Below are 12,115 nucleotides of genomic sequence, written 5' to 3' on the forward strand. Positions count from 1 at the left end.
GATTATATCACACTTTGGATGTATTTAAGAACAGAGGATTGTTTAATATTCTAAGTACATATAAATTTATTGACTCGCGAAACAAGCGATTTCTTTTTTTTTTTTTTTTTCAATATTTTAGCCAAAGACATTTCAACATATGTATAATATACTTTGTTACATTATACATATAAATTTATTGTCTTTATCGATGAGCGATTAAAAGTAGTTATTTTCAATGTGTTCCGTATCCGATGTTTTATAATGGCTGCTGAAAACGCTGTTAATTATACACGAGCATTCGTTATTAATTATATCAATCTAATAGGCAATTCCCAATAACGATACAGTTACAAATTGTTTTTTTTTTTCTTCTTCTTTTTTCTTTTTCTCTTTTTAATGACATTTTACCACATATTAAAACTTTAAAACTGAAAGTTTTCTACAAATTCATTACTTCTAATAATATTAAACGTTACTTTGAACAAAAATTAATTTTCTTTACTTTTTAGTAATCGGTAACTTAACAATAAAGTTCATCAGACTTATAGAGTAGTTTACGCAACAGTTATGATTCGACATACATCGTAAAGGGATTAATAATATTATCACTTTCCATATTTAAAATATATTCCATAATCTAGCGGCATAATCAGGAATGTGAACATGAGACGCTACGGAGCGCCGTATTCAGCTTTGCGTATATAAATATCGCGTAAATGCTGGCCATATATTTACAAATGCATACAAAAACGTATAATAGTCTTGTATGACGCGACAGTAAACTATTTTGCAATTTTGTTCTCCGTGCACTATTTATAGTTTACTGAGTACAGACCAATATTCGCGTGCCGTTTTCGACACTGCGATGAGTTTCGGGAAATCAAACAACTATATATGCTGCACACACGATTTGGCCCTGCGAGAAAGAACCAAATATATCTCTCATTAACGATTACGCGGTGTTTCTTTGCAACCAATCGCGAATCGTCCCGTGATTGTTGCCGAGCCATCGAATATTGGATTCCGCGCGTTCCACCGCTTGCTGTATTGTCCGCGTCGCGGTACCAAGTTCGTCTATGTGCTCCTTTGCAAATTCCATCAGCTAAAAATTAAATTATTTGTTCACTTATTTTTTACTTATAAACATTTTTTTTTTTTTTTTTAAGCTTGCTTTAAATTTTTTTGAAAATACAAGCCGTACTAATACTGCTTGACTTACATCTCTCAGTTCGTAACTCGTGCTTATTCCTCTCGTTGCTGATTTTATTATATTGTTAACAGTAGACAGCGACGTTCCAAAACTAGAAATAATAAAAATACGGCGTTAATATTATTAGTATTTTCTAATTATAAATAATTGAGTTGCCAATTAACTTCAATTTTCTATTTTTATAGAAACCGATGGTGGAAAGATACGAAGGTAAGAGACGACGTCGTGAATATAGAATTTGGCGACTTACTATTCTCTGAGGTGAGTCCACTTATTTCTAAAGTAATTAAACGTGAGCGGCTGTCCGACGATATTGCTGGAGACTGATCCAAAAACTCGAGTCGCATCTTGCTTCCTGATTCCCGAATTTTCCGTGACGGCCCAGTCTAAGAATCGATTCAACAGCCATATTTCTCTCGTGCAAGCCAATGATTGTAGAAGCAAATCCTTCTCCGACCCTACGTTAGTTCCTCGGTATCGCTGCCAAGCGAATTCCCACTCGCTCTGTCCGCCAACTCGAATGGCCGTGCAATAAACCACGCTTTTCAAATTTGGGGAAATTCTAGAATGCAAAATTTTTAATTACGGTGTATCCGCGAATTCGTCGCATTAACGTACTTTGAGGACAATGAAAAATGTTTGAACGCGGCGACGAATGAATAATATCATCTTAAATGACGTGACGTGATATAATCAGCCCACTTACGGATTGTTAACGTCCGGATTAGGAGTGTTACGCCAATTCTTAAATTGTTGCACGGCATTCATAACGCAATCTTCGTGATCAAAGTCGCACGCCCAATTTAGAACGTCAATCCGGGTAAAAACGGTTAATTGGGGATCACCTACTTTATCAATGAAGCCGACCTGCTTGTACACATTGTCGAGCAGTTTCAAAATGTACACCCTAAATTTGTCGTAGCCTTGCGTTTTAATTAACATGTCGTTGAGGTAATCAATGTCAGTGAAAGCCGCCCTCCAGGGCAGATACTCGATTTCGTGTGCCAAATACGATGTAACGTCGAATGCGATAGTGTAATCGAGCTTGCCGGCTTTGGCTAAATTGAGAGCGTCGTCGATCAGCTGCGCTCGATTGATCGTCGAGATATCTTTGAAACTTTGCTTATTTAATTGTTTGATTATCATCTGCCAGTTTGCTCTGTCGTAGTTCACTCTATAATATCCTGTTGCAAAACGTCCGTACATATTTTAGATAAAGCGTAATTTTATTTTGCGAATATTTCATTAAAATTAAAATATAATTACCAGTTTCTTGCACGTTGAAAAGTACCCACTGAGTCGGGTCTGCATCTATATCGTTAAGGATGATTGATCGTTCGGCTTTCATCCATTTCGTAGGTCGTGTGTTAGTGAAATTTAATTGCTTCTCGCTCGTATAAGTGATAGGTATCCACCATAATGGCTCCGCATCAGAAGTGACCATCGTGCCGCTATTGCGAAGTAGAAAACGTTCCTGCGCGAAAAATAAACGCAATTACATGTCGCTTAAATCGCAAATAACTCGTTGGCTACGTAACTTTTCGCTGTCGGATAATATTACAATATTTATTGAGATTTTATTTCACCGATGTCATTTTGTTAATTTTAGTTTTAATTATTTTTAACGCACCTGGGTCAGAGTAATACTGTTGTTGTTGTAGTTTCGTGTAACGGTGACTACGGGAAAACCCGTTTGCAATGTCCAAGTATCCATTATTTCTTTAACAGTCACACTTGGATCAAGTACTTTATCTTTATGAGCTTGTTTCGTCAAAGCGCACCACAAGTCATTCTGCTCGGCACTTTGATAGGCTCTGTTAATTACGAAAAAGTGCACAGCAATTATTATTTTATTTTTTTTTTTGTAGTAAACTTATGTTAAATATTTTTATTTATATGCATTTTAAATTAATTTACATAGAAAAAAAAAAAAGAAAAAAAAAATTCAGGATATTAGTTACTCACTTTGAATTCAAGTAATTAGTTAGACCTCTCTTGAAGACTTCCGTCGTGAGGAAATGATCCATCATTCTAATTATAGAAGCGCCTTTTCCGTAAGAAATCTTGTCAAAGATTTCACCGATCTCGTCCGGATGGCCGACTTCGATAGATATGGGATGGGATGACTCTAAAGCGTCCAAACTAAATACATTTTGAAGCTCGTGAACGACAAACTGTTCCAAGGCCTTCCACGTTGGTTCCACCTAAAACGCGGTTCGAAAATATATCGTATTAACGTTGCGACAGTTATTACGTCAAATATGCTGAAAGAATATAAAACTTTTTAAATGGTTTTAAATGATTTAAAATTACTGAGCTGTGACAGAAATTTTGCCGATGCGTGCGACATGTAATCGCGTATCGATTAAATGGCTTACCGCGTCCATGCCGATGTACTCTATATAACTAGCGAACCCTTCGTTCAGCCAAAGATCCGTCCACCAACTTGGAGTAACCAAGTTTCCAAACCATTGATGGGCGAGTTCGTGAGATACCACGACGCCTACCCGCTGCTTACTCCCTCTGGTCGATATACCTTCTTGATACAACATCGCGGTCTCCCTAAATAAACATTAATTATATTAATTAATTAATTATTAATTAATTAAATTAACAAGTCAATCATTAGCTTATCCGAAATAATTATCGCGGATCTTTAAACGCGTCTCTCACCTGTACGTTATCAATCCCCAATTTTCCATGGCACCGGCTGAAAAATCAGGCAGCGCGACCATGTCCATCTTCGGCAGAGGGAATTTGATTTTGAAATAGTCCTCGAAGTATTTGAGTATTTTCGGCCCGATATCTAAGCTATATTGAGATTGATTAATGGCATCGTGGCGCGCCCAGACTCTGAAGTTACCGTCTTCCGATTTTCGTACATCAAAGTCGGAGACTATAAAGGCCACCAAGTACGTAGACATCGGAACCGAACGTTCGTAATGATCCCACTGGTACGAGTCTAAACCGGGCCTAATTATTAGAAAAAAAGAAAAGAAAAGGTTCTCGTTAAAACTTTAATTTTTATTTAATTATAATTAGCGTTGAAGCTTGATATTAAAAGAAAAGAAATTTATATTAAATTTATTTTGAATTAATGAAAATTTGTAGAGACGTTATTGGATCGTATGAAAATTATTCGAATTCCTAAAATGATACGGTAACACTTAGGGAAATACAGTTACTTACACTGGCATCGGTTCTCCTCTTCTGGGCATATTCGAGATAGACGTCATATTCCTGGGACGCGCAATGTTGATTTGGAATTTGGCTTTCAATGCCGGTTCGTCGAAACACGGGAAAGCACGGCGCGCATCCGTCGGTTGAAACTGAGTTGTAGCAATCCATCTATAACGCAGGATCCAGATACCTTTAGCAAACTGTTGACAGGAGTGCTCCGAATCGGTCCGCAAGCCAAACAAGCAGCCACAACAAAGCTATTCAAGAGCTAATCTACTTGCTCTGCTCTCTAATTAAAATACTTTGACACGATAAGTTCAAGATAACGTTCAAAAAATCACGAAATTTAATACCATAATTTTAACCTGATCTTCGGTTCATTTAAATATTTTGAAACTTTTTATTTTAAATTTGCTGAGTAACAAATAAAATAATTTTATTTAAAAGAAAAATAAAATAAAATATATAGAAGAGAAAATACGCATGTGCTTTAATTAAATCGATTATAGCAAGAAACAAATTATTTTAAGTTACCCCGGTTATAAATTGCGATATAATTTACCTTGTTTGATTGCCGACCGTATACGAGCTCCTGTAGAAACCCTGCAGATAGTCGTTCAAATGGCCAATGAACTTGAGATGCACGACGTATTGCTTGCCTTTCTTCAACGTGTTCGATGTTCTAATCACGTGAAATTGCCTGTCGGTGTCGTTTCTCTGCTCCACGATTCCGATTATCTTGGTCTTGTTGTTCTTCGCCGAGAACTCTCTAATACTCGTAAAGCCCTCATCGATCTTCATGTCGACGGCGTGCAACGTAACATTGTTCGTATCCTTTGTCACGTTGATCAAAATTTTCACCTGAACAAATCAAAAGTATTTAAATAAAAAAATATTTCAGAATCGTAAAGAATCCCATGGATCAAAAAGTTTTTACAAACGCACGATATAAAACTTGTTTAATCAATCGCAGCTCGAAAGGCCTAAGCTTGTTCTTTATGTATTCAATATAAGAAAGTGAACGGTTGCGTCAATCGCTAGGCGCGTCTCTCTTCGTGACGGCAATAATAGCTTACGTATAGAATCAGGAATTAAATACGTAGAAGCATTACGCATTCAATTCTCGCTGGAAAGTAGACGTTCGTAAGACAGATAAACCGGTTCGTCGTTAATTTAAACGATGAAGATATCTCTATAATGTAAAAAAAAAAAAAAAAAAAAGGGAAAGAAAGAACAGAAAAAAGACCGAAATATTTAAGTAAATCCTTAACACTATCGGTACGCGATAAAAAAAACTATAGTCAACTGCCAAACATAAAATATATTAATTATAATTACCTCGCCGCGGAAAGTAAAGTTGCCTTCCCATATAAATGGTGTCAGCCACAATTCGTACAGATCGGGAACGACTGTCTTCGGCAATCTGACGTCTATTTTCTTTTTCGTTGGCATCGCCGAAAAACTTCTGCCCGTCTGTAAGAGCGAGTCGCTTTCGGTGGCCGTGCACGGCTGAGATTGTTTCTCCTCGAGACATGGTGCAAAATGGTACACTAACAAACCGGTGGCAACCAAGCTAATTAGAAAAAATGCACCCAAGAGGAAAAGACCCAACAGCGTTAACGTGCAGCCTTTTTCACGTCCAAACGTAGTTGTGTGCGCGTCCATCATCGCTAGAACCTCACGAGACTGAGTCATATCATGTGTGAGCCTGGCAAAAGAAAGATACACGTGTAAATTTTTTTTAGTTTTGCCGCTCCATTACTTTGTATTGATTTCTGTCGAGTTTACAAGTAACTTAATTTTTTTTTTTTGTATTTTTTTTATTACGCTGGCGTTATTAATCGCGAAATTTAAATTCTGGAAATACTTTAGCTTTATTTAACGAAAACCTAACGAGAAATTAATTTAACGAGCGATTAATGAGCCTAAAAGACGTTTTGTTCCGCGTAAATCAGGTGAAGGCAAGCGATCATTGAAAGTAATTTTACGTTCCAAACGGTTCGAGTGAGCGTGTCAAGGAAACGCGAATAGCGTGCCTGAATTGAAATAAAGTTCTCGCACCGACGATCTCTCGTGAAAGAATTTTGCAACCATTACAACACAGTCGTACGTTGACCGAGACAACTATAGACGCATTTGAGGAGCACGCTATCAGCGCCGACGCATCACGTTATCTTTGTTTTATAATTAATGAAAAAAAATAGATAGATTAACATATTAGCTCCGACAGCGCTCTTTAAACGTATTCTGTATATACATATGTATATACACTTGTAGATACATATATATTATTATTTGCATCATTGATATTAATATTATAACGTGAAAAAAAGTTATTACATTACGTATTATTTTCTCTGCTGCTGTATGCCAAGAATATCGCAATATCTTCTAAATCGGTGTGTAAACTATGCAACTCAAATGTATGCATTAACTATTTAATTATTTAAATAACCCACGCTGAGTGACGTGTTTTTGTCCTCATTATGCAACGTGAACTGCAATCTACGCACTCTGCCTAATCTGTATTTAAATGAAGAAACACCGCGTTACGTTGAGCTCGGTAAACACTTAATATCACAAATCAAACACATGCCTCAGCCACGCTTTTTCGTTCGCAGACAATTCCCAATTTCGCTGAAAAATTGCTAGTAGTACTTGTGTTTCCGCGTTAAGTGCCAGCGAGGCAATCAACCGCGCCGATTTCACGTAAAAGAAAAAAAAAAAGAAAAAAGAAAAGAAATAGTATAAGACCACGTTTGAGGAATGCCGCGACGTCAGTTTTTCTCGGCGTATCATGATATCGGCGAACATCATGCCGACACCTCGTGCTACTAATGACAGGATTTATCTCCCGCATTTATCCTCTTAGGACAGGAAAGATTGCAGATTTCCTAGACTTCGCGTCCCATTATTGCCGCGCCTCACAAAAGACTTGCATAAGAAAATTCTTATTGTCTTCTGCGGTTACACGTTCTTATATTTTACGCTTCACCAATATAATAATATTTCTCAAGGTTACGTAAAGCTAGATGTTCCAAAGGACGCTACGAATTCGAATATCCATATTCAAACGGCTTTTTCTGACGTTGAAAAGTAGACAACTTGATAACCAACTAGTACGACTGTAACATATTATCCCTGTACTAAATTTTTTTTTTTTTTTTTCCTAAAATAAAATACGTCTTTAATAAAAAAGAAACTTAACGAAAATAACAAAAGTGAGAGCTAAAATAAATTAACGATCAGAAAACACTGGCCGGAGCTTCGCGCCTTGAACGATTCGACGTCAGCATATAATTTTACGCAATTACCACAACGTATGCACAATTTCAACGGCACCGAGATTTCATCACGATGTCTAAGAAGCTCCACGTAATGCACCCAGTGAAACTGTTCGACCAATACCAGGGACCCCGCTCCCGTCTGAAATTGAACGTTGAACTCACACGATAGATTTCTCTCGTGGCCGTAGTTCGATCTTCTATCCCGCGACACCTCGTACCATCGGGCACCGATTGGAGAACAGGATCACCGGCGGTGATCAACGTAAGCACTCCGCTCCGCTCGATGGTCTGCGCGCAACTGCCAAGGAACAGGGCGCGATACAACTTCGTCGCTTCCTCTCCTGGTCATCCAGGTTTCTTGATCGTCGCCGCGATCGCTGTATTGGTCGATACGGTGTCCTTCTATCAGCCAGACACGTGCCTTCCGAATCGCAGGATACCGTACGAGCGGCGTCCGGTTTGTCGAGAACGACGATCGTGTTCAGGATGAGGCGCGTGTACCTCTTTTAGCATGCGTGAATTCCGAATTAACTTCAATCCGGCGCGTCCCAGGTTCATTGCACCCTGGCTCATACCCCGATGAACTTTTCCATTGGATGCAGAGCCAATAATTGTTACTAATCACTTTATCAGACGATGTTTCTCACTTTAAGAGAGAGAAACATTTCTTCTAAATGTTATAAATTAATTTATAAATGACCAAGACGTTTCTTTGGCTTTTACATAATCGCCGGCTCGACAAGAATCGTACGTTTTAGCCGTAGTTTTTCTTTTTCTAAAAAAGAAAAAAAATGACGTTTACTGTTAGGAATACATAAATATTTGATTTTATACTGATTACTGATATAAAAATTCCTAATGAAACACGAAAGTTTACTGCTTTTGATAGGTAATTAGAAATTTATGCGACACCAATGAGAGCCTTTTTGTGCCTTAGGGAATCATTAAATAAATTAGAATACCACATTTGATATGCTGAAAATTACGGTTCAATAATTATATGCATTGCAGACTGATATTCTTAAAGCCGAACCGTTACTGCTTCTAATTATTTAAATTGAATGAACCTCCATTTATGGAATATCAATAATTCACATATCAAAGAGCTCGCTGGACCAGTGCCCACTCGCAGAATGCGCAACGTCCGCAATAAGTAAATTAATTAGTCAATTATTGAAAAAGAGCGAAATAATAAGACAAAAAAATGGTTTACCTCGGAAAAGAAAAAAAAAAAAAAAGTAATCTCGTTACAGCAACAATTTGAAATTGCCCATCAGTCGTTTACCACAAAGTCACGAAAGGATTCACGCTGTGTTAACACGATAATTGATGCGCATGTAATCATTATCAGCACATATAATGTAAAGCGTTACGCATTATAATAATACGATCTCACAGTGTTTCTTCGAGCAAATATTTATTTTAAAAAGAAATACTCCGCGCATAGTTTGATCTTCTCCTTTGCGATATTTCTAATTAATTAACTTAAAGCATAGCAATTTGTCAGTATGTGACCGCGTAAGTAATTGCTATAAAATCGATCCGGAAAGTTATCAAAACGAGTCCGCGAACATGATATCATTTTTTTTTTTTTAATTTACGCAAACATTACATAGCAGAGGCAGCGTTTGACAAATTATCTATTTCTGCGTAAACACAAGCGACACAAAATCAAGAAAGACACGCGCATAAATTATTTCACTTACGTACGTAATTACCACGAATCGCCATTAATTGCGAAACAGATTTATTTAATCCACGCGTGTTTACAATGCCGGTAATAATTCTTAGCTGCCCGCGAAGTAATCTTCGTGGGTGTTGAAAATTCCGTTAACTTTTGTGAAAAACACGGCAAAGGCCGGGAGGAGCATCTGTGCAAACAAGTGGGAAGCGCTGCAATTATTTCGTCACAACGATACAAGCCACCTGCCGTGGAAATATATCGTTTTGTCGTCATGCAATTTAATTCCAGTCTTATCTGCGCGATCTCGCGAATCGCACGCGACACGAAGACGCGCCGGACCGGCCTTTTAATCCCCCCACCCTTTCCCCCCCAATCGAAAATCAATAAGTTCAGATATCGGGATATCAGCCCAGTAAGTACCTAATAATCCTATAAATTACCGAGGGCGGATAATTAAGTTAGGCGAAGACGAGCGTCCCTAATTGATTGAAGTCGTCCGCCGGCGACGACGGCTCATAGTACGCGATTTGTCACATATGGGGCCCGCGTTATTGAATCTCGCATGTACCAACGCGTCCTGACGATATAAGTGCGAAAGTGAATTAACCCCGAACTCCACTTCCACAATCGCACTTCGAATACGGAGCCGCGAAGCTTCGCCAAGTCGCGCTTCACGTGCGCAAAGTATAATATAATCATTCTTAATCCTTTACGATTGATTAATATTCACAAAATTGACGGAGCAAAGCCGTTACTTTATTAAAAAAATATTTAATTGCCGCGGTATTATTTTATCATTTAGTTTTCGAATAATCAAATATACCCTGACGCTTGTATATTCTTAAAATAAATATATTCAATTTGTCTGTAACGTGTAACAAATTGTTATTACGGGGGAGTGTAAGCGCGAAATGGAAAATTCATAAAAAAAAAAATGATGTACGAGGGTCCTCGTATTGGACGGCGAACAATATCATTTTTCATTCGCATCGTTTAAACGACGTTCCTTATCGCGGCGCCACGTAAATCGAGATGAATGAGCCTCCGCTATTCCATTAGAATAGCAAAGACTCTTATCGGCGCGATGTGTTTCGGCGATCGAATTCCCGGGGCCGGTTGGCACATCGAATTTCATTTTCTAGGGACGCTCTCGAGACCCGAATACGGGCGAATCGAAAATCCCAAAGCACCCAGTAATTTTACACCGGGAAGACGAAAGCACGGTCCATCCGCGGCGAAGGCGGAGGCTTGGGTTACCGTTCATTGTGGTGTGCCCTTACGGAACGAAACACCGACCCCTAGCTACCATTGTAATCGAGCATGCCGCGTATACGCAGCAACTTATATACGAAACCTGCGCGTTCTTCTTTAACCGGCCCGAAAATTTCTTAAGGCTTCTTCCGCCCGGATGCGCTTCCTTCGCGTTTCCTTCGTGGTAGCTTAGCGCGATGCAGGATGTTCGGTAATAAATACGACGATATTAAAATTATTGATTTTTCAGAGAAGAAAAGAAACAGTTTCTTAAACGATTTTTCTTATTATTATTAATTTTTTTTTTATTTAATTAATCTGAGAAAAATTCTGACGAGCTGATTATGAGAAATATATTAATATCGCCTTACTAAAAGTCGCAAATCGGAATTTGATCTGTATTGGCCCTGAAAAACGAAATAAGGGAGGAAGTCCATCTTTCCACTCGCTGAGCACGAAAATTATCTCGGTGCGAATGACGATTTTGATATTCCGCGACGAAGTCATAAAACTGACATGAGGAAGGTCGGTTATTTATCGCAATGACAGACCACTTTGCTGAATAGCTACCGTGTTGTATGGATAAACGCGCGTCGAACTGACAACTCAAGGAGGAGTAACGAGATGTTTTCTTCTCGACAACTCATCGGGCGCATTACGAAATACGCGAGTCCTTTCGATGCTCCATTACACGATAAATACGGATTGAATTGGCTATCGGCCCCCGATATCATGCCGTGTTAAATAAACGGTGTCTCGGCGTGTCGGTGCCTCCCCAGTTAAAAACCCGCAGGAGTTCAATGTCACGTTGATGGGCCCACCGAACCGGGCGATTTTTCAGCGCGCCAACGTGGTTTAATCGGAATTCTCTCGCTGGTAACCGTACTTTAGTGGACCCACTATCAGCACCGTTTGAAGCGTAGGCGCGATCGAGCGCGCACACGCGCGCGCCGAGTGGCTTCGCAAAATCCCCGGGTTTGAAATAAATTCAACGTCGCCAAACACTCCGATACGCATTCTTGCCCATTGACCGGCTGCGTACCCGGTGCATTCACCCTATACCTATTCCGTCATTATCCACTTGGGTGCCCCGCCCGTTCACCCCCGCGGTGCCTACTTCCGCCCGTCGCGTACACCTCGTAAAATAAATCATGTAATCGGATAACGAGAGCCGCCTCTTCGCAGCTTGGGCGAATAACTCGCGATAACTCGATCCCGGCGCGAGTCACCGTCTTGTCCGAGACCAGCTGCAGCGTACACACGTGCACGTATCGGCTGCCTGTATCAATATCGAAGCTGCACCGCCTGTTGCGAGGCAATCTCCCGCGATATTCACGGACGAAACGCTCGCGTTGAACAAAGTAGCTGCAAATTGTTAGGTGCTTGATAGCCGCATTCGAGAAAGTGGGATTAGAGATCGTAACTTTCGATTGCCCCTTCGCTCTTGATTGACTGATACCAAAGACACGGGACGATTTTCTATTTTTTTATTTTTTTTTATTTTTTACATTTTAAATATTG

At 39.2% G+C, this 12,115-nt stretch overlaps 1 protein-coding gene and 1 long non-coding RNA gene across 3 annotated transcripts in view; one reads left to right on the forward strand and one right to left on the reverse strand.

Annotated features, from left to right (window-relative positions):
• The window catches only part of LOC139103836 (uncharacterized), a 43,473-nt gene that overhangs the window by 4,544 nt on the left and 26,814 nt on the right, over nt 1-12,115 (forward strand). Inside the window, exon 2 of the long non-coding RNA XR_011545953.1 lies at nt 1,378-1,402. This is a non-coding gene — a long non-coding RNA (uncharacterized lncRNA). The remainder of the gene's footprint in view (nt 1-1,377; nt 1,403-12,115) is intronic.
• Nucleotides 337-7,953, reverse strand: Superdeath (Suppressor of ER stress-induced death). 2 transcript variants are annotated; one of them, XM_070658461.1, is made up of 13 exons: nt 7,822-7,953; nt 5,711-6,080; nt 4,935-5,233; nt 4,382-4,540; nt 3,866-4,165; nt 3,571-3,754; nt 3,158-3,396; nt 2,823-3,006; nt 2,459-2,666; nt 1,899-2,376; nt 1,443-1,754; nt 1,202-1,283; nt 337-1,084 (listed from the first exon to the last, which is right to left on the reverse strand). In XM_070658461.1, exons 2-13 carry the CDS (start codon nt 6,065-6,067, stop codon nt 935-937), a joined length of 2,952 nt encoding a protein of 983 aa, XP_070514562.1. In that variant the 5' UTR covers nt 6,068-6,080; nt 7,822-7,953; the 3' UTR covers nt 337-934. The 2 variants fall into 2 exon arrangements, with proteins under 2 accessions (XP_070514562.1, XP_070514571.1); XM_070658470.1 differs by lacking the exon at nt 7,822-7,953 and adding an exon at nt 7,687-7,779.

The sequence above is a fragment of the Cardiocondyla obscurior genome, linkage group LG01 (assembly GCF_019399895.1).
Source record: "Cardiocondyla obscurior isolate alpha-2009 linkage group LG01, Cobs3.1, whole genome shotgun sequence".
Taxonomy (NCBI): domain Eukaryota; kingdom Metazoa; phylum Arthropoda; class Insecta; order Hymenoptera; family Formicidae; genus Cardiocondyla; species Cardiocondyla obscurior.